This window comes from Tachypleus tridentatus, chromosome 8 (genome assembly GCF_004210375.1).
Source record: "Tachypleus tridentatus isolate NWPU-2018 chromosome 8, ASM421037v1, whole genome shotgun sequence".
In the NCBI taxonomy this organism is placed as follows: domain Eukaryota; kingdom Metazoa; phylum Arthropoda; class Merostomata; order Xiphosura; family Limulidae; genus Tachypleus; species Tachypleus tridentatus.
Window position 1 is genome coordinate 31,431,376 of NC_134832.1, and position 21,300 is coordinate 31,452,675.

Genomic DNA, 21,300 nt, shown 5'->3' on the forward strand with positions numbered 1-21,300 from the left:
TTGAACTAAAACAGTTTAATTTTTATAAAAGCATAGTTGGCCTTCAAATATAGTGGAAGCAGTAAATTGAAAGGAGAGCTTTATATAAATTTTATTGACAAGGGGTGACTTTGAGTGTTTTCTAATAGTTTAGTGGACAAGACAGCCCTAGATGACAAAGAGACTCCTTGTTCCTTAAATGTTATTTTTTTAACATGCAAGTATTGATTTTCTTTAAACCACTAATTTTTACCTACGCATTTTATAAGAAATATTTTCATATGATAATTTAGTGGTATTGGTTATAAGCATGTCTATAACTCATTTGTAGTGATCATTCAGTAATGCAATGTCACCTCAGATGTATTAATAATAAAAAAAAATTGTCACAACCTTTTATGAGGAAGAATATTTGCACAGTGAAAAGAAGCAACATGAACTTGATACACATTATTCAAAGAAGAGATCCTCTCAGTGTTTCTCAGGTGTGGTAAGATTGACCATGCCATTCTTTGCAGAGACTTGTTATCAGGATGTGGGAGAAAGTGTGGGTGTAATTTATTTAATTGTCAAAACAAATCTTTGTTAAAGTGTCATATGAAAAATTAGCTAAGAAAATCACATTTGTAGAGGTTGGGGACAGATTGGTTTGTTGGATAAAAAGGAAGTTGGATGGGAGAAAACATAAAGATTGTTGTTAGTGGATTCCATTCAATCTGAATCATTATTATTAACAGAGTAACAAGGGGTTCAGTACTTGGACTTTCTTTATTTACATTAATGATATTGTTGGGACACAGTAAGTACTTCAGTAAAGTTACTTGTGATGTTAAACTCATGAGTGTTTCTAACTGTACTGAAATTGGTAAATGATTACAGAATGGCTTTAATTTGTTGGTAAGTTGGATAAGTATTTCAGGTACATGCCCTTTAAACTATAATATGCACAAGGTAATGTGTTCAGGTTACCATAATTTGCATTGTTTGTTTAATAAAGATAGAAACCAATCAGTGTGACTGATGAAGTGGACATTGTCACACAAGTGAATAAATCACTCAAACCATTGAAGCCATGCACTGTTTCTAGCGTGGAGTAATAATAAAAGGAAATATGTTATGAATTAAATCTTAGTTGTCTTAACCTGACTGACTTGGGAAAGAAAGAAACTGGATGAAAAGTAAAACAACACAAAAATAAATTTATTGATTTCTTTCTTAAACTTCTCTAAGGTGTTGCTGGCTTCTAGTTTTAATACTGAGAGTCAAAGTTCATTCAAATATTTATCACCTTTCAGATGTATACATACAACATAGAAGTTTACAGTTCCTTCACATCATTACTGATATCTACTGATAAGAAACATTTTACTGTCATAGAGTTTTAGTTAACTAAAAGATTTATAGTATAAGACATAATTGTATTTTAATACAAATATTTTTTGTAGTATCTAAATCTTTTTGCATTTGTTTTTTGTTAGTGATATTAGACATCAAAAAATGTGTACTGTTAAATATGTAGAAACATTTATTTTAAATTTATTGTTAGCAATAATAAAATAGTGATTTAATTCGTTTTTTAATTCTTGAATGTATAGTTGATCTTGTTTATGACTCATATATATGTTAATCTTTGAATACACTATGTAACAAAATTTTTCCTTTTTTTTGTTCCTGGGCAGAAAGTGTTATTTCCCAACTGCTTATGCCTGAAGTAAATGGAAAAACCTATTTTTCTTTTCAAACTTTACTTTTGTACCTGCGTAATGAAATTTTCAAGTTTACCCATTTTCCAGAACATTCCAGGTAGATTCACTGCTGAGTAGCTGAGAATTTTCTCAAACTTACAATAATTATCAAGAACTTTCTAGAATGTTGTAGAACTTACAAGAATTTTCAAGAATGAAAGTGTGCAAGTTACAAGCCAGAGGAATTGTTACTGACATTTTTCAAGCTTTTTCACTCGTTTAGATGGGCTCTGCTTCTGTCGCAATGTATTCGGTCTGTGTGAGGCAATTGGAATTGCCTGTAACCCGAACGAGTGGCATCTCTTCATTGATAGCTCATCCAGAAGCCTCAAAGCTGTGCTGCTCCATAACAGAAATAAGTATCTGTCTTTTCCCCTGACTTATTTTTGCACCTCAAAGAGGAATGCAACAGCATCAACACCTTGTTAGAAGCCTTGGAGTATGATTAGTATGGCTGGGAGGTTATTGATGTCTTCAAAATGGTGGCCTTCCTGATGGGTCTCCAAGGAGGCTTTAAAACGTTTCCTTGTTGTCTTTGCCTTTGGGACAGCAGGGATACCACAGTGCACTACAACAGGAAACACTGGCTACAACAGACCGAGTTTTCTGTGGGGAGACACAATGTCAAGTGTGAGCCACTAGTGGACCTCCAGAAGGTGTTGTTCCCACCATTACCCATAAAACTGGGTCTTATGAAACAATTTGTCACAGCTCTTGATAAGGAGTCTGCAACCTTCAAGTACTTTCAAGAATTCTTCCCTAAACTGTCTGAGGCAAAGGGTAAAGCTGGTGTCTTTGTTGGACCACAAATAAAGAAGATCCTGAAGTGCACAGAATTCCCCAAGAAACTTAGTAGGAATGAAAAACAGGCTTGGGGCAGCTTTGTCGCAGTGGTTTGGGGCTTCTTGAGCAATCACAAAGCCGAAAATTATGTAGGACTGTTTGAAGCTTTGGTGAAGAACTACGGTAAAATGGGCTGCAGGATGTCCCTGAAAGTCCATATCCTTGATGCTCATCTTGATAAATTCAAGGAGAACATGAGAGCATAATCAGAGGAGCAAGGAGAGCACTTCCACCAAGATATACTGGACTTTGAATGCTGCTACCAAGGAGTGTATAACGAAAACATGATTGGAGACTATATTTGGGGGCTGATAAGTGAAAGGGGTTTACATTACAGTCACAAATCTTGAAAAACTACTCACTTCTAAACATTTTTATTCATTTTTGTATAACTTTAGTATAAATACATGTAAATCTTGATTCATATGTTGTTTTATTCAGACCTTATGTAAATGAAAATATGCAAATTTGGGCATTTTTACATAGAAAATAGGTTAATTTCTAAATTTCATTATCCAGGTCACAAAAGCAAAGTTTGAAGGGAATAATGGCCTATTTCTGTACTTTTACAACATAAGCAATTAAGAAATAACACATACTATCCAGGAACAAAATTTGTGTTACATAGTGTTATATTTCATTTCAAAGATCTAAAAGTCTTTAATGTTCTTGTTCCAGAACATTTTTTGTTGTATACTAATATATAATGTTTGTTTTTTTTAAATGACAGGCTATAAATATAACTTAAAATGAACATAAAGCATATTTAAACAAAAAAAAAATCCTTTAAAGTTACATCTTATTAGATACAAATTATCCACTGCTGGTGCTTCAAAATTATATTTAATTTATAAAAGATAACAGACTAAAATTTATCTAAAGTTAAAGACATAATATTATTTTTGTTTTTTAAAACTACTTTTACTGTTTCATATTTAGAAAATTTAGAAAACCTTTTTTTTAATCTCTAGGGGGACAGAGGAAGAATGGGGGTAGTTGTGGCAGCATACATGCATTACAACAACATTTGTGCAAGGTATATTTTCTTTCTGTATCATTTGCTACAAATGTATCAGTACACCTTTTAAAACTAGAACAAATAATTTAACACTCCTACGAAAAGACATTTCTAGTCCTGATTTCTCCAAGCCCGTTCCCCTGGCTGTGGTTTCGCTAGATAGTAGATAGGGACAGTGGGAATCTCGTTAATCCATTCATTAATGGATTTAAATAGCAATTTCATTTAAATACAAAATTATTAGCCTAATATTAATAACCTTTCAAGTTGCTCTGGGGCCTATTAGGCCCCACTTTTCGTAGGAGTGTTAAAAATCAATTTTTTTTCAGTAAGTTATCATTAGATATTTTTTTTACAATTTTTTTAAGTGTTTGGGAACTTATTGAAGAATGAATGCTGTCCCAATTAAATGCTCCTCCGAGTTAAACATATTGTGGATTATTTAATATTGTGCCCAGAAAATATATGCGAGATTATTTATAGCTTGAAATAAACTAGAATGACATCTAGTATTGGTGATGTCACTGTAAAAAAATATATTGTTGAAATATTGTTCCTCAGGTAATAAAGATCTGCAATGTGGATGCCATGTAGGCTAGTCATTTGGAGTTCAATTTTAAATTAACGTATACAGTTGTAAGTGGAGTACACAAGTCACTAACTCAAGGAAGTTTACAGTTAGAATAATGAATTGACTCAGTGACCTATATCAAAAATCACGTCAAATTTTTAATACAGTATATTTAAATATTCATCTACTTTAATATCAACAAAAGGAACTTCATAAGCTTTCATATCAAAAGAATCAAAGGTTTTGTTAATTTAATCTTCAATAATATTCATCAAGTTACTTACTATAATCAAATTATCCATTAGAACATTATATGGAATGTGCTTAGACATACTTCCCTGTACGAGTTCTCCTTGACACCATACAATTTATATGAATTTTTGTAATTATGCTGTTCAACTAAGAGAAATAGCAATTACTTAGATTAGGGTTGAATAGCAGGTATTTTGGACTTGTTGAAGTACAGACATCTTCAAGGATGTTCTAGGCTTAGGTACAATTGGATTAGTTATCATCAGTAACAAGCAATGAACTTTCTGTCAGCAGGACCAGTTTAACTCTCAAAATATGGGCTCTTATAAAATTTGTTTTGTATTTTTGCAATTCTCCAAACAGCACACATCCAGTTTGAAATTAAATCTGTCACTTTATAGAATTACTTTTTATTTGCTCATCTCATTTCTTTGAACTAGAAACAAAACTAATTTAGTAATTGGTTATGATTGAAGACAGTAGATTGACATCATGTTTGCATTTATTACTTCCTGTCATCCTTCTAATAAAAGTTTAACTCAGAATCTCTTTATTTCTTTACTGATTAATTTTATAGAATTAATTTCCAACTATTAATTTTCTCATAGCTTTTTCTCTGCTATAGTTGCATCTGTTTCTCTGCAGATAAGATAAACAGTTGCTTCTCTATATTACTTAGATGGCATCTTAGTCTATACTTAACATATACATTTCCTTTCTTGGCCAAGTGTTGTTGCATAACTGCTCTTATGCATTCATTAAGTGTGCACAATATTCTTTCGCACAAAGGGCTATCTCAGTTGTTGACTACCCTCTAAGCATTGCTAAAAGAAATTTTAGTAATCAGCTATCTTTTCTCCCTCCAATCAATGTCTAAGGGCTTTCCTCAGTTTTATGATGTATTTTCAGAAGGGTTCGGAACCCTCCTTTGTGCCACTATGATTCATTTATTGGCATTTATCTTATCTTTCAATACCTAGCTACTTTACTGTTGGGACTTGTTAGAAAAGGATGTTTTACTGGAAGGAGTTTGTCTGCCACTTTCCTCTCTAAGAAAACTCCAACAAACCCATTTTCTATATAATTCTATCTTTAAGGGTTGGCTAGTTTCTCAAGAATCACAAGTTAATGTATCAAGGTTACCTTATCTTCCCTATCCACACATTTGTCTTGTCCTATCATTATCTTCTGGGATTTGTCTATCCTGGTTTCCCACTCTCCTTCTTTATCATTCCACCCTTTACCTTTCTCAAGGCATTTCTGTCCCTATCCTTGATTTACCTGCACTCATTTGGACAGATGTCAGCATTATTGGTGAGATGGAGAGGTTTTTGGTTCTGTGGGAGCCAGATTGCTCCACTTCTCAACCATACGACAGAACTTCACAACATATACATGAGTTCTGCAGGGTCTGACTGAAGGTTTCTTCCTTCATTTCTTGTTCCCATCCCTCTCTCCCTTTCTCAGATTTCTCTTTCTCCTTCTTTTGAACCTTCATCTTTTGGTTGTCTTGCTGAGGCCATTCAAAGTCTCTTACACATAAGAGCTATCAAGCAGGTGGTTTTCACTTACCCAGGTTTTTATTCCTGTCATTTTGAGGTCCTCAAAAAAGACTGGTGATTGGAGACCAATTATAAGTCTCTCCTGACTGAATTATTTTCTGTAGCCCTTGTGCTTCACTATCGTGTCCTATGTCTCACTTCAATAGATGTTTTCTTTGGGACTGTGGATGAAGAAATTTGGTGTGACAAATGCCTATCTTCACATTTCCATTGCTCTAGAGTTGCATCATTTTTTTTTATATTATTATTTATCCATGAGGGTCAAATATTCCAGTTCAGGGTACTGCTGCTGTTTGATCTCTCTTCAACTTCTTATGTATTTTGTTTAGTGGTTTATTCATCATCTTCTTTCACTGGGTCTTTGCACTCATCATTATATGGATGATTAGTTCCTGTTTACCTATTCCTGTTCACAACCAGTGAATTGCACACTTTTGCCTCTATAGGAAGCAGGATGAGTTTATTTTCTGATTAGGTTGGAGAAGTCCAGTCTCATTCCATTCAGTACCTAGACTGTATGAAGGTTTTCTTCAGTTCATACCTTATTTAGGCCAAGATTTCTTCTCTTCATCTGGGAATTTGGAAAAGGCAATCACAAAGGCTCTTTCCTTGCATTACTTCATAGTTCAAGAGGTTCTGTTTCTTTTGGGGATGTGGGCTTCTTTGGAATATCTCATACCAATATTGTCATTTATTTCACCGAGCAAAGTGGAAGCAAATCCAAATATCTGATTTTTTGTACTCTGAATCTTCTTTTCTCGGCCTGTATTAATTTGCTGTGTTCCTGGAGCCATGAATCTGATTGCACATTGTTTATCTCATCCAAGTCAAGCTCTCCCCATTGAGTGGTCCTTTCATCCACAGATTTTTTCCATGGCCAAGTTCTCAGTTGGGGATTCTATTTATTGATGTCTCTGGCACACACTGGAGCACCTAACATTCTCCTTTTGGTCTCCTGTTCCACATTCATAAGCTCTGGGTGTAGTCACATTAAGTCAGAATTGGATGGGTCTTCATACCTATGCTTAGCATTCAATTCTACTTCTTTCCAAAGTTCTGCCCTTCATCTAGACCACTCCTTGTCTGGTTGCTCTGTATTAGTCTACACAGCCTTGGGTCCATCTGCTCTGGTCTTTACTTGTGCAATGTCCCCTACAATTAGTACTGTCTCAGTCTCTCCTCCAGCAACCTAATATGCAATGTATTTAATTGTACAATGCTTTTTTGTTTAATACATTTAATGGAATTCCCATAATAATTAGTATATGGAATTAGTCCCATCTTCAGTCCAACAAATTTCCATTTAACATTTATTAATTCTGTGGCCTTGCATAATTTTCAACATCTTTCATCATTGTTATACATTTTTTACCACAGTATTAATTACTGAAGTTTTACAAGATAGTTGTGTGCTTGGCATTAGCAGTATGGACTAATGAAAACTAGTCTAAGACTATATGGTAAGTTTACAGTAGATAAAGTATATTTTTATTGTGACTTGGTGCTATAAAATGCCTGTTGACTGATAAAAGATGCTATATTATCAATATAATTAACATAAATATTTATAGCTTTAAATCATTAGCTGGTAAAAAAAATTAAAAGAAGAGAAAAATTGTATTTTTTTTTTTAATTAAATATTTATAAATGCATCAGTATGTTGTAACTGGTAGAGTAAAATATTTATAGTCTGGGGCTAGCTAGAACACTTTCTGGGCATGATACCTAGACTTATAAGTTTGTGATTTTGAAAGCTATGTTAATTTCTCCAAAAGGGGGTCAAAGACTGCTGCAGGATTCATTTCTTTTAACCACTCATACTACTATACAGTGATGTGTTGTCTGTCAGTTATCAGTAGATACTAAAATGATATTACATAAGGGATGCTTAACATTGGACTTTGTAATGTTATGAAGGCAGTAAAACTTACATATGCTATGAATCATGAGAATAATTTTGCACTCTGTGTGAGCTACAACACAGCTTGACATAGGAATTTTCAAAGCATGGAATAAAAATGTCTGTTACTTTTAATTTTGCTTTTATTTACTCTTGAAACAGAGTACTTTGGGACCCTGCAGAAGTATATTTAGTTTCTAACATTAAATACAATATACCATGAAAATAGTGAATAATGAAATGCATTTAAAGGCTTTCTATACAACATTAATTCTTTGTTCTGTAAAAACTGAAAAAACCCTTGTGCAATTAAGAAGGTTTTTCTACTATTACTTTACATGTACTTATAGTATACTTCACTTGGAAGGTAATTCAGAACATATGGTTTCATTTTCACCATAGCTGATCTAGTAGTGTATACACCTATGATAAATAAGTGACTGTCGATGAATGTAGCTTGAATTTAGACAGAGGTGTTTTAACTTCTACAGTTACGTTAATTACTTTAAAATTATCACATTTTTAAGTAAGATAAGTTTCTTTTCATGTATTAACCAAAAAAATTTATCAATTCTGCAAAACAAAATAACATCTGCTGTTGTTAATCTAAGTGTAAGCTACTTTAACTAGTTTTGGTTTTATATTTTTCTGTGATAAATTAGTATCAACAGTAAAATATTTTATTTCCTTATGATTTGTTGTGTTTTTTTTTATATTGTTAATAAATCATTGATGAAATAATTTTGGATGTTAGTAACTACAATATATGATTACTTCTGTGTGTTTTGTAATGGCAGTGCCGACCAGGCTTTGGATAGATTTGCTATGAAGCGATTTTATGATGACAAATTGTCAACAGGAATGCATCCTTCTCAAAGAAGGTGAGATTGTACAGAATCTTAGCACATAACATACACAGTATTACGCAGTCAAATATTTTATAAAAGGAAAGTTAATGCAAGAAAATTAGTAATTTTATTACTCATGTATCTAAAGCATATAAGATGTTAATAATATATTTTGACTTTATATATTCTGTTACAATAATTAAAAAAAAAGTGATTCCAAGCAAAAAAATTTGTCAAGACATGAAATTAAAATGTAAATATTTTTCTATTGTAGTTGGTTTCCATTGATGAATCCAGTTATTTGGGTATTTTGAAAAAAAAAAAAACCTAAGCTATTGAAAGAAAATAAATAGTAGTCAAATGATTATTTTCACTTTTTTTTTTTTTGTAATGATTTAGTTGATGATTAGTGAGTAAATATTTCCATAGGTATGGAATAAATCTGTACATTAATGGGAATAAAAACTTTAGATTAACAGAAGTAATAATTATTCCTCAGTAGATTTAAACTTTGTATACTACTAATGGTTATTGATATTAACAGTATTTTATCTCTGTTTACAGGTATGTGCATTACTTTGCTGGGTTGTTGTCTGGTGCAATAAAGATGAATAACAATTCTTTGTATCTCCACTATGTTATTATTCAAGGTGTTCCAAATTTTGATTTCAAAGGTGGTAAGTTCAAAGTTCATTTGTACATTATTTTATACAACAGATATGATAAAGTACTGTATTTATTCCATTATAAATATTACGGTAGACTTCATTTCAGTAAACATTAAACCCAGTGACTTATCTTGTAGTGTGTTTATTAATTAATTTATTTGTTGTTGTTAACATAGGATGTAAACCTTTCATTAAGATCTACCAGGGAATGCAACCTGTATACACCTCAGGAGTTTAGTAAGTTTGCATCATATCTTTCATTAATGATTTTTGTATAACTGCAATATCGCTAAAAAAGAAGTAAGATTCAGCTGTTATTATTGTTGTAATATATTTCAGATTTAATGTTCAGTAAACTCTGCAAAAGTTGAAGTGTAATTTAACAATATAGGTCAGAGGAAATGAATAACTGTAATATTTGGTCTTTCAGAAATCTTCCTCTTAAATGAGATAAGTTTCCCTTTTATTGTGTTAAGTACAACAGACTTTTCAAGTAATATATGTTTCTGGGGTTAGAGAAGCTAAGTTTTGAATGAAAAATATATAATGAACTCTTAAGAATCAGAACCACAGAATATTACAAAAAATAATAAAGTACTGTTTCACTAAATACTAGACTGATTTGTTTAGCATAGGTTTACTACAACAGACTTTATAGCATTGTAGCTCTTTGTATTATCTTTGTAGCTATGCATTTTTATTATTTCTATAATCATAGGTCTATTACAGGTACAAAGTTATAGTAGGGGTCTGTTTTCTAATTTGTATACTTTAGGTATATATAAACACAAAAAACACCTTCACACGTTTTTGAACACTGCATATCAAATAAATACAACATAACCATAGAAAACATCTAGATACTAAGTAGGGAAATAAATATAAACAAATGCAAAATCAAAAAGTCCTACTTATACAACAACTAAAACCAAAATTACACCAATATAAAGGAACACCTTTATACCTATACTAATTAATAATCCATTATCTAACTGCAATCCCCCCTACAAAACCATGCCTGTTTACATTCTCATGCCTAAGACATGTGCCCAGCAATGGTCAGTTGCAATCTTTCTCTTTGTTAACCTGAAGATGACCTAAGAAAGTCGAAATGTTGTTCTCTGCTTTAACATTAAGTGTTGATACCCATACCAGCTGTCCTGAGATGCCCCCTGCTAGTACAGCAGTAAGTCTACGGATTTGCAATGCTAAAATCAGGAGTTTGATTCCCCTTGGTGGGCTCAGCAGATAGCCTACTGTGGCTTTGCTAAAAGAAAACAAACCGTCCTGAGATACGGCTATACTCTTCACTTTGCTTTTGTTAAGCTTTTTAGTTTTGAGATTGTGGTTCCGTGGAGCAAAATTCAACAGTTAAGTCAAACTATTTTGGAATTAGAAGATGGCTCATAAAACACCACATTTCCTCCTTGAAGAATATGTATTTTATTTTAACGTCATTTTTTGAAGCCATTTACTTATAATTAGTTGAAAAAACATTTTAAATAATATGTAATTATGATAAGTGTAGACTCCTTTTTCTCCACCAGCACTGTCACAGACAGAGCCAAGCGTGTCATCATAACTCTTGACCCCAGCTTACCTTTAAGAGGAGACTTGCTTATAAAATGTTACCACAAGAAGCAACGTCCAATGGGGAGGTCAGTCATTTTCAAGGTTCAGTTTCACACATGTACGTTGAACAGTGATAGTCTGGTGTTTAGAAAGGATGATCTGGATGAAGCAAACACTGGTAGGTATACTTGCATAGTCTGGATAAATATTTCATGCATAACAACATGTAGAGATGAGGAGAAAATTCTGAAATTTATTTGACTTGCCACAATCTTTAAATGTTACATAAAATCTTGTATTTTGTTTTGTGTTTTATTCTTTTTACACACTTTATAACCAACATTTAACCATGAAAGTACCAATGCTATAAGTTTTGATAAAAGAAATGAATCTTCACAAAATTTGACACAATTTTAGTAAATACTACAAGTCTTTCATTCATAAAAAAGGCCCTGCATGGCCAGGTGGTTAAGGTGCTACACTTGTAATCTGAAATTTGCAGGTTTGAATCTCTGTCACACCAAACATGCTTGCCCTTTCAGCCATGGGGGCATTAAAAAGTTACGGTCAATCCTGCTATTCACTGGTAAAAGAGTAGCCCAAGAGTTGGTGGTGGTTGCTTTCCCTCTAGTTACACTGCTAATTTAGGGATGGCTAGTGCAGACAGATCTCATTTTTTAGTTTGTGCAAAATTCAAAAACAAACAAATATACATAGAAAATAATATTTTTACTAAATATTTTTCTGTAAATATATGGCATCAGAGTATAATTCATTTCTGTGACTAGTCCAACTGTAAGGTGATTTTCATGTTAAAAATAAAGATACTTCTTTCATCTTAGTTTTCATTCACATACCTACTAAAACCTAAATAAATATTTTCAGCAAATATTTATATTTTATTTTTTCTACTTTAACACTGCATGAACACAGTTGATTTGACCAGTGTTCTAACTAATGCAAAAATATGAAATAATTCTAAATAACAAAATTTGTCTTTCAGTTGGTCATAAATGATATAATAACAAATATGAGAGAGAATTAATGGTGGTTTATGATAGGAGAGCATGGAAAGTGGGTGTGATTTTTTGTTTATATCTTCAAAAGCAAAGAAAGAAAGAAGTATTGAAAGCTATAAGAATTAGTCTATATTCTAGTAATTAATATCTTTACTATAATGAGTAATTTATTGTATTCAGAACATCATATAAGAATGATGAGAAGGAAAAAAAATGGACAACTTTGAGCAGATAAATATCAGGTTACACATATAAGGGGAGCCTGAGGATTTATTTAAATATTTTATTTTGAAATGAAGATATGACGAATTATATTAAAAGTTGACCTATTAAACACATTTTGATGCCAAATATATTCACATACATTAATAGTAAAGTGGTTTAATTAAATTTCGATTGTAACTCTGGAATATCATATAAGACCATATAAAGTATTTCTGGATGACCTATAAAGGCAAAAGTATTACTCCTTTGAGATTAGGGATTTTGGGTAAAGTTTCTTAATGTGTTGATTAGGTTCATATAGAGCTGTTAGAATGTTGATTATTATTTGTTCAAACTGAAATTTAATTTTATATTTTGAGGTACTGTTGAAGAAACAAGTTATTTTGGTATCCTCTGTATGTATTTTTTATGTTTACATGTTCATATGTTTTATTTGTGGTTTATTTTTATCATAAAGTGAGGGCTGAAACTAGACTATCAGTTTGATAGTGGATGTCATACTTTCAAACACTGATAACAGATTCTCATGTTCTGAAAATTCTTACATATGGAATTATTTGAGATAATAATATTGCTGGACAAATTATTCCAAAAGATGCTATTAAATACTAAAGCACAGGAAATAAACAGCACAAGTTCATTCTCTAAACTAACTTTAAAAGGAAATTAGTTTTAATATAGCCAGTGTTAACAAAGAAAACCACAAGTAAAAGTGTTTGATTCTGTGTTCTCTAAATTGAGAGGTTTTTAACTTTCTAGTTCAAATTACCTTTAAGAAACGACATTCATATACAAAACTAATAAGTTTTGTTAGTTCTAGTAGTATCACAGCTATCTTATGATAAGTAATAGGTATAGGCTGCAGAAAGTTTTCTTTTGTAGTAATTTATGCTTAACAAATAACTAGCTCTATTAAACTTTTACACTGTACCTTAGATTCCAGATTTCCTGAAGAAGGACGAGTTGAGTTCCAATTTTCATACCATCCAGAAGAATTCAGAGGTGAGTTAAAAAAGTAAAAATGATAAGTCACTAATATTCAAAATTTCACCTTGTATAGTAACTTATTTCATGTACGTTGTATGATAAAAGGGCATGGATCTTCATATTTTGGTCCACATCTGTATTGGTGGTTAGTTTTTTACGTCATTAGAATGTACTGAAAAAAACACCAGCATGAATTGGTATTTGTAGGAGATTATTTGTGAAAATAGTAAGATTTTCTTATAATATTCACAATACACATTAAACACATAATAAAAATGCTCTGATCTTTGTTTAATTACATCAGCCTTAAATGCATTTTATTCCTGTAGTGTTATGGAATCTAATCGCATGCTTTCGTTTTTTGAGACAAAACATTTCTCTAACTTACTTTTTACTTAGGAAATGGATCAGTAAATGATGCTATGGTGCCAGTGGATACTACTGGGGATCCTATAGTCCGATGGGATTCTTATGAAGATTTCTACCTTGCTCCTAAAGATTCGTTAGATGGTAAGTTACTTATACTTAGTAATGGGTTATATTTGATGTAAAAGTGCACAAATTTGTAAATAAGTGAGAAAATTATAAAATTAATGGAACTAATGAGTTCTTTAATAAAAGCTGAAAATCAAGTTCCGATACCCATGGTGAGCAGAGCACAGATAGTCCATTGTGTTGTGCTTTACAACCAAACCAAATTTTGGTAGAGACAGAATTTTCATTGCATTAAGGGGATATATAATAGACTTAGATATTTCTAAATATTTTGAATTGTATTTAAAAAAAGAAAAAAGGTACTACACTTTATTATGAATTTATCAGATGTTATAAGGATATTTTATTATAGTTTTTAAATTTAATAAATTTTTATTTCAATCGATATACAGGCAAACCCTGCTATATGTACTTCATTCAATGTGAAATTCAGTTACTGTGATTTGGAAAACTGGGACCATTTCCTGTTTTACGTGTGTAATTATTCAGTTATAGTGAGATCTTTCTGCAAAACTCAAGTTACAAGTAGATCATGTGTATGGCTCTAAATAAAATATGCACAAATGACAGTCAGACTCAGTGTGTGTTTAGTCACCTCACCTTGGGACTCGGATGTGATAACAGTGTGTCTCTGACATACTGAATAATCTTGCCTGCTCTTATTTTATTTCTAATTTGTAAAATTATATTCCCTATTAAATATGGATAAAATAAAATGTGGAGAATCTGACAGTAATATCAAAAGGAAAAGCAAAGCAATTACTTTAGAAAAAAAACTTGAAGTTACTAAGCGACATGAAGACGCTTCCAGCAATGTGAAAATTGGGCACAATCTGGGTTACATGAGTCAACGGTATGCACAATTTTAAGTAAGAAGCACGAATATAAAGAACAAGATAAAGTTGCATCAGTTTTGATGTTATATCCCTCTTTACAGAAGTCCCAACTGCTGAAGCTTGCAAGACAGCTTTAGAACTCTATATCCAAGGCCCTAACCCATCAATAGACATTCCCAGCAACCAATTAGCAACCCTCATAGAATTCACTACAATGAAGACAAACTTCATGTTCAACAACCACAACTATATACAAACAAATGACCTAAGCATGGGCAATCCAGTATCACCAGTTCTAGCCAATATTTTTATGATACAAGTTGAAACACAAGCAATTAACACAGCATTACATCCACCACTATATTGGTACAGATATGTAGACAACACTGTTGCAGTATTCACATCTACAGAACACACACTTAATTTTTTCAATCACATTAACTCTGTACATCCCAACATCAACTTCACATGTGAACAAGAAGAAAGCAATCAAATATCATTTCTTAACCTCAAAATTACAAGAACTGACACAGAATTTAAAACAGAAATCTACCAAAACATACTGGACTATACATTCCTTGGGACTCAGCACATGAAAGAAAACAAAAACTCAACATACTAAGAAACCAAATAAACACAGCCATAAAACTATGCTCACCAGTTAAAATTAACAACGAATTAGACAAAATAAAACAATACTTCATCAACATCAATACGTTTGCTCCACAAACCATAGAAAACATAATATGCACACACCTAGACATAAAGCAAAATCAACTAACAAAAGTTAATATATCCCACGAATTAAAAATTCACGAGATCATATACTGCTGCATACCATATGTTCCCAACATCAGCAGAAAAATAACCAACATCTGGCATAAACTAGTAACAAAATATGACATTCCAGTTAATACCAAATTTATTGAAAAGCCAGGCACAAAACTGAGGTCTATTCTTTGTAAACACTATACTGACAAACATAGCACAAACATTATTTATAAAATACAATGTGATAACTGCCACGACTTCTATATTGGAGAAACAAGTAGAAAAATGGAAACCAGATTCACAGAACACAAAAAGTCACCTTCATATGTTTTCGAACACTGCAGATCAAATAAACACAACATAACCATAGAAAACACCCAAATACTAAATAAAGAAACAAACATAAATGCAAAATTAAGGAAGTTTTACTTATACAACGACTCGAGCCCATATAAACCACTACAAAGGAACAGCTTTATACCTATATTAATATATCCAACATCTAAGCATGCCCTCTACATTCCCAAACTCTATTACACAACCATCTTCAAACATGTGGTCAGCTATTTGTCAGTTACCTCTTTCTTTGTGAACCTGACGATGACTGAAGAAGGTCAAAACGTTGTTCTCTCCTCTTCGTAGAGCATTTTCTACCCATATCAGCCATTTATATATATATATATATATATATATAGAAGTCTATTAATGATTAAAATGGAGCAGCAACTTCATCTTTGGATTGAAGATTGTAACCAAAAGCAAATACCATTTGTGCTGATAGAAATGCTGCTGCAAAATTTCCAAACATTTTTCGAGAAATTGTTCAAGAAGGCATTTAGGTGAAAATTATCTTCTTTAACTCGATGAGAAACGTGCATTTGAAAAAGCAGAAGACAAAGAGGGTGAAACAGATGAAAATACAGCTAAAGAAATCACTATAAAAGAACTTGAAGAAGGATTTAAACTTGCTAAAACCATCAAGGATTTTTATCTAAATGTTAATCTTAACATGGAAAGAAGCATGGAAATACAAAGAAATTTGGAAGAAGTGATTGCTAGCTATAGGAAATTGTATAATGAGAAAAAAATCAAAGTCTGTGCAGTCAACTTTGGACAAATATTTCTCTAAGAAATGGTTTAGTTATGATGTAATTATAAAATAAATGAAAATATCATAATTATTTTTATTAACCTTCACAGTTTTGGCATTATATGCAGCTAAAAGTTGTTTTTAAAACACATTTTATAAGTCTTGATGGATGATCTGAAAGGACGAGGATTCATTGTAATTATTCCCATTGATTTTATTAACTGCTCAACACAAATTCGTCTTACACGAGTAAAAATTGGGACAGATTAATTGTTTAAAGTGGAGTTTACCTGTATATTAATATTTTAGTAATACTATTATACATCTATCTTAAAATAAAAAATATACAAAAGTTAAAGAAATTACTGGTTAAATTAGGTTTTTACTTTTTTTATTATAAACTTTTTTCAGGAACACTAGACTCATTAATCAGGGCAAAAGTAAATCTTAAACTTTAATAAAGAGAAATATCAAACTATAATTGTACTAAGGCTTTTAGCTCATCCATGTGATATATTTTGTATTTAATGTTTTACAACAACACAACTTAAAAATATGATAATCATATTTATTAATAGGTGTATTCACAGGGATTAAATAATCTTTTAAGTTCTTATGTTTGTTGTTAAACTGAAACGTACATCTTACTGTTTTCTTTTACTTCAGGTTTGGATACACTAGAAACTGAGCTGAGAAAAGGTAATATGTGAAACAATAGAAATTGCTTAATTTTATACTTGGGATTTTACTTTAGAAAACTATATTAAAGTACAGGTAGCATGAAATAAATAACTAGCTTCTGAAGTAACTGAAAACTAATCTCAGGTAGCTGTTATAAATGTAAATGTTTTCATTATCCTTTTAAGTGTCATATCTGGTGGCTTATAAAAAAAAAAAAAACATATCCATAACTAAACTAATGTCTCAGAATACAGACATCTGATCTGGTTTCTTAAACTTTACCAATACCTATGGGATTTTTTTTTCTTAAATCTGTTTCTTGATTGTCTTCCATTTCATAGAAATTAGATTAGATTATATATGAAATAACAATAACTATTGTTGGCTATTTTAAACACACTAAGAGGAAGTAAACCTCATCAAGGTGTTTATAAAATATTTTCTCATTGAAGCATGTTGTACATATTTAGCTTTTGTTTCAACACCACTACTATAACATTATTTCTTTAATGTAATGGGGTATTTTGGAAACACTCTGAACTGGATTATTTATTTCATTTAGGGTAGTCTTGAGATCCAAGAAGTATGAGTGTCTTAAATTAGTAAAGTGAAATAAACTTTCCTGTCAACTATGAGTAAAACAAAAGCTCAGCTTAAGAAGTTACATAAAGCATGTAATAAAAAATATGTGAAGTAGATCCTATAAAAAAACAACAACAACTGAACTAATGTATGTTTGGACTTGTGGATACTTATTTTCATTCATTGGCTCTGGTAGTATAATCACCTGAAAGTCATGTTTACAAAATGTATATTAGTCATTGTCTGGAAGATTTTCTGGCCAATTTTTCATCTTTGAATAATGCTCTAAGCCCCCGTGGACTTTGACCAAACAAAACAACAATGTTATGAATAGTTTTTGAAATAGATTTTGAAAGTATCATGAAACACATCTATTATTTTAAATTGATAAATGTATTGTCATATTTTCTTTGAATAATTACAATAAGATGCTTATTTACTTAATTGTACCACAGACAAAATTGTAATTTCTGTATGTAACCAATGGCAGGTGAAGTATAATGGAAAGACCAATCAAAACATTGTGCATACACATAGCAATGGGATTGCCAGAGTTTGTCATGAAAAAAAATCTGTGATGCAATGTGACACAAGATTGTTTCCAATAAATGTGATAATATTATAGTATTCTTATTTGTTCTAAATCTCTCCTATGGTGTGCGAAAGTAGAAATTGCTCCAGGTGAAACAGAAACACTTCATAAGGTGGAACAATATTTATGGGCTTTAGGCTAAAGGGTTACAGATGCAGGTGGTTGAATGGCCAATTGGGAACAAAAATGTTTCCATTCTATGGATACATGCATGCAGATATTGTACAAGACCAGTACAAGGACAGGTCACAATCCCAGCAGAATGACCATTATATTTGACTTTTGAGACAACAAAACAGATCTTCTACATCAACTCAACTGTCTTTGGATCTCTGTATGACCATAGGGATGTTGGTATCAGCTTCAATGATAAGCAGGAGGTTGCATGAAAAAGGGCTTAATGCAAGATGACCAATGGTGTGTATCCCCTAGACTCATAACACAGGAGTGTTTGAAGTATTGATGTGAACGTACCTCTTAGATGCCATGTTATTTTTACAGGTGAGTAAAGACTCGGCCGACAATGGGACTTATGGTATACATTCATCGGGAAGGAATATGAAACACACAACCAGCCCATGCTCTATTGGTGGTAGAGGTTTGATGAACTGATAAGTAGTTTTCATAGGTGGACATCTTTGTGTTTAAAATGGATACTATGACTAGCTAGAGATATAGGGATGAGATCTTGAATCCCAGTGTTAGACCACATGCAGTTACGAGGAAACATCCTTCTATTGAATGATAACGTTTGACCACAAAGGGCATGTGTTATAAGCTGTTATATGCAAAATCACACTATTATATATATGAACTAGCCAGCGTTTTTCTTGACCTCAGTCTCATAGAGCATGATTAGGATAGTCTAGAAAAACATGTTGTATTTCTCCAAAAATACCTAATGATTTGAAAACCACCCTGATACATCAGTGAGCTCTTTTTCAATCTTCTCAATAGATCATCTTTTAAACAGTAAGCAAAATTCCTGTGGGTCATATGGAGCTGTCAGGAAATACTAAGCCTACTATTGAATATCCCTTTCTTATTGTTTTCTATTCCTTATTTTCAGGGTTGTTTTGTTTTCCTTTTCTCTGTAGACACTTATTAATCATTAAATTTAACTGGTATTTGTCTTTTAGAAACTGTATCATGTAAATTTGGAGAACACATCTCCCACCCTTTTACCATTATTTTTATTTTAGTTTTTTCGTAACCTGTGAAAACCAGTATATAATTTCTGTTAGCCTTGAATACTTCATTTCAGATGGGTACTAAAGGTTAGCCTAAAGAAAACATTTTAACACTCATACACAGGAAATTAAATGCTTGTAATATGCATCATTAACCTGTAGTGCATGGATATAAAATTTTATTTAAGTTTTTGGTAACTGAAGGTATGTTGTTTGTTGAATTAAAATTTTCATTTAATAACAATAACTAATAAGTTGACTTTTGAATTATTCCACATTGTTTCATAGGTAAAGAAATGAGTATAAATATTGTAGCACAAAAGTGTATTTATTGTGGTTTTATGTTTAACATACTGTCTAATACTATAAAATTCATAGTACATATTCATAATTTTTCATGTGTTTCAACAAAGAGTTAATGCAATACCTTATTTGCTGCCACAGAGTTACATCAGTAGCAGGTGATAAATAAAGCTGCACTTTCTAAACCTGTACAGAGTTAATTTTTAAAAAAATGTTCATTTATAACCTTATTACTAAAGCTAAGAAACAAATCTCAATCATTGAGGTTTTGTATAATTTTCCTAATAACCTTTGTTCTAACTAAAATTTGGGCTTCAGTTAGCCAAAAGCCTAATCTCCAGCTAACCCTTGTAACATTGCCACTTATGCTGTGTTGCTGACACTAACACCTATAACCACAGACCTGTATGTTCACACTTGACAGTTCCTCACACAGAGGGCCCACTAGATGGCAGTCTCTATGCTATGATCAGTAAGAAGAAACCCCAAGTTGCTCCTGGTCAACCCCAAATGACTGATGAACTAAGTGATCTTGATGGACCTCATACAATCAGCATGGACTCTGGAATCTCATCTTCTTCAGGAATTCAAGGGCAAGCAACATTCAACTCTTTAGTGCCTGGCAAAACCAATGGAGTTAATGGCCCACCCTCACCTAATACTGTAGGTATGTAAATTGGCATGCTTGGGAAAAGACTTCTGCAAGGATAAGTCATAATAAATTTTACTTTGCATTAGCCAGTGAAATATTTGAACGTAAATTAAGCTTACTTTGAACTGTATAGTTTTCATGATTCATCCATACAGAAATCGTTTCTTTTTGTGAAAACTAAAAGAAAATGAAGAAACATTAATCTGTGATATAAAAAATATGTTTATACACATGAATGGAGGATTTCCTCTCAGTGGATCTTTTACAAAAAGTTTGAAAGTTTACTTCAAAGTTTAAAACAGCACAGTAATTTATTATACGCAGTTAAATAATTCCATAATCTTCAGAAGATCCTTTTTTTTCCTTATTTATATTTGATGACAGTACTGGAACATAAGGCAAACTTTTTCTTTCTTTGTTAACCTTACTTATTGTATGTAGTCTGTTATATTCTAAAATTTATAATGTATTGCAGTGTTTTTCTTATAAATCTTATTTTTAATATACAGTTGATAACTTCTATTGATAACTATATATTTTAAATAATTCAGTTTAAACATAAGATCTTCATTATATGAAGAGACCTAAATGGGCCTGTGAACAAACAATTTTTTCTGACAGTGGGTGACAAAATTCTGCATGTAGTGGTATTACAACTGAGAATGACTTCCTGTAAGCTGAAGTAACCAGAAGCCTATTCTTAAAACATTCAAACAGTCCACCTTTTCTACTTCTAAAGCAAATTGTATCGTGGAGAATTAAGATTTCCTGGGCACCAGTTAATTGTCCTGAAGATGTTGGAATTTTTTACACCAAAATATGCAGAGTTTTTAATCATATATTTTGTTTTTAACCTTATACAATAAATTATAGGACATTTTTAAACTTTGAAGTTCGTACTTATTTTATAGATTTTATT

At 31.8% G+C, this 21,300-nt stretch overlaps 1 protein-coding gene across 10 annotated transcripts in view; it reads left to right on the forward strand.

Annotated features, from left to right (window-relative positions):
* Nucleotides 1–21,300, forward strand: part of LOC143222095 (tensin-3-like) — a 314,899-nt gene that overhangs the window by 261,151 nt on the left and 32,448 nt on the right. For 6 of the 10 annotated variants that reach the window (XM_076448035.1, XM_076448032.1, XM_076448034.1 and 3 more), the window contains 9 exons: nucleotides 3,539–3,603; nucleotides 8,668–8,751; nucleotides 9,283–9,395; nucleotides 9,563–9,623; nucleotides 10,934–11,136; nucleotides 13,139–13,204; nucleotides 13,589–13,699; nucleotides 17,048–17,080; nucleotides 20,154–20,396. In XM_076448035.1, the coding sequence (XP_076304150.1) occupies nucleotides 3,539–3,603; nucleotides 8,668–8,751; nucleotides 9,283–9,395; nucleotides 9,563–9,623; nucleotides 10,934–11,136; nucleotides 13,139–13,204; nucleotides 13,589–13,699; nucleotides 17,048–17,080; nucleotides 20,154–20,396 (979 nt within the window). The remainder of the gene's footprint in view (nucleotides 1–3,538; nucleotides 3,604–8,667; nucleotides 8,752–9,282; nucleotides 9,396–9,562; nucleotides 9,624–10,933; nucleotides 11,137–13,138; nucleotides 13,205–13,588; nucleotides 13,700–17,047; nucleotides 17,081–20,153; nucleotides 20,397–21,300) is intronic. The other 4 variants (XM_076448033.1, XM_076448037.1, XM_076448041.1 and 1 more) reach the window with 1 other exon arrangement.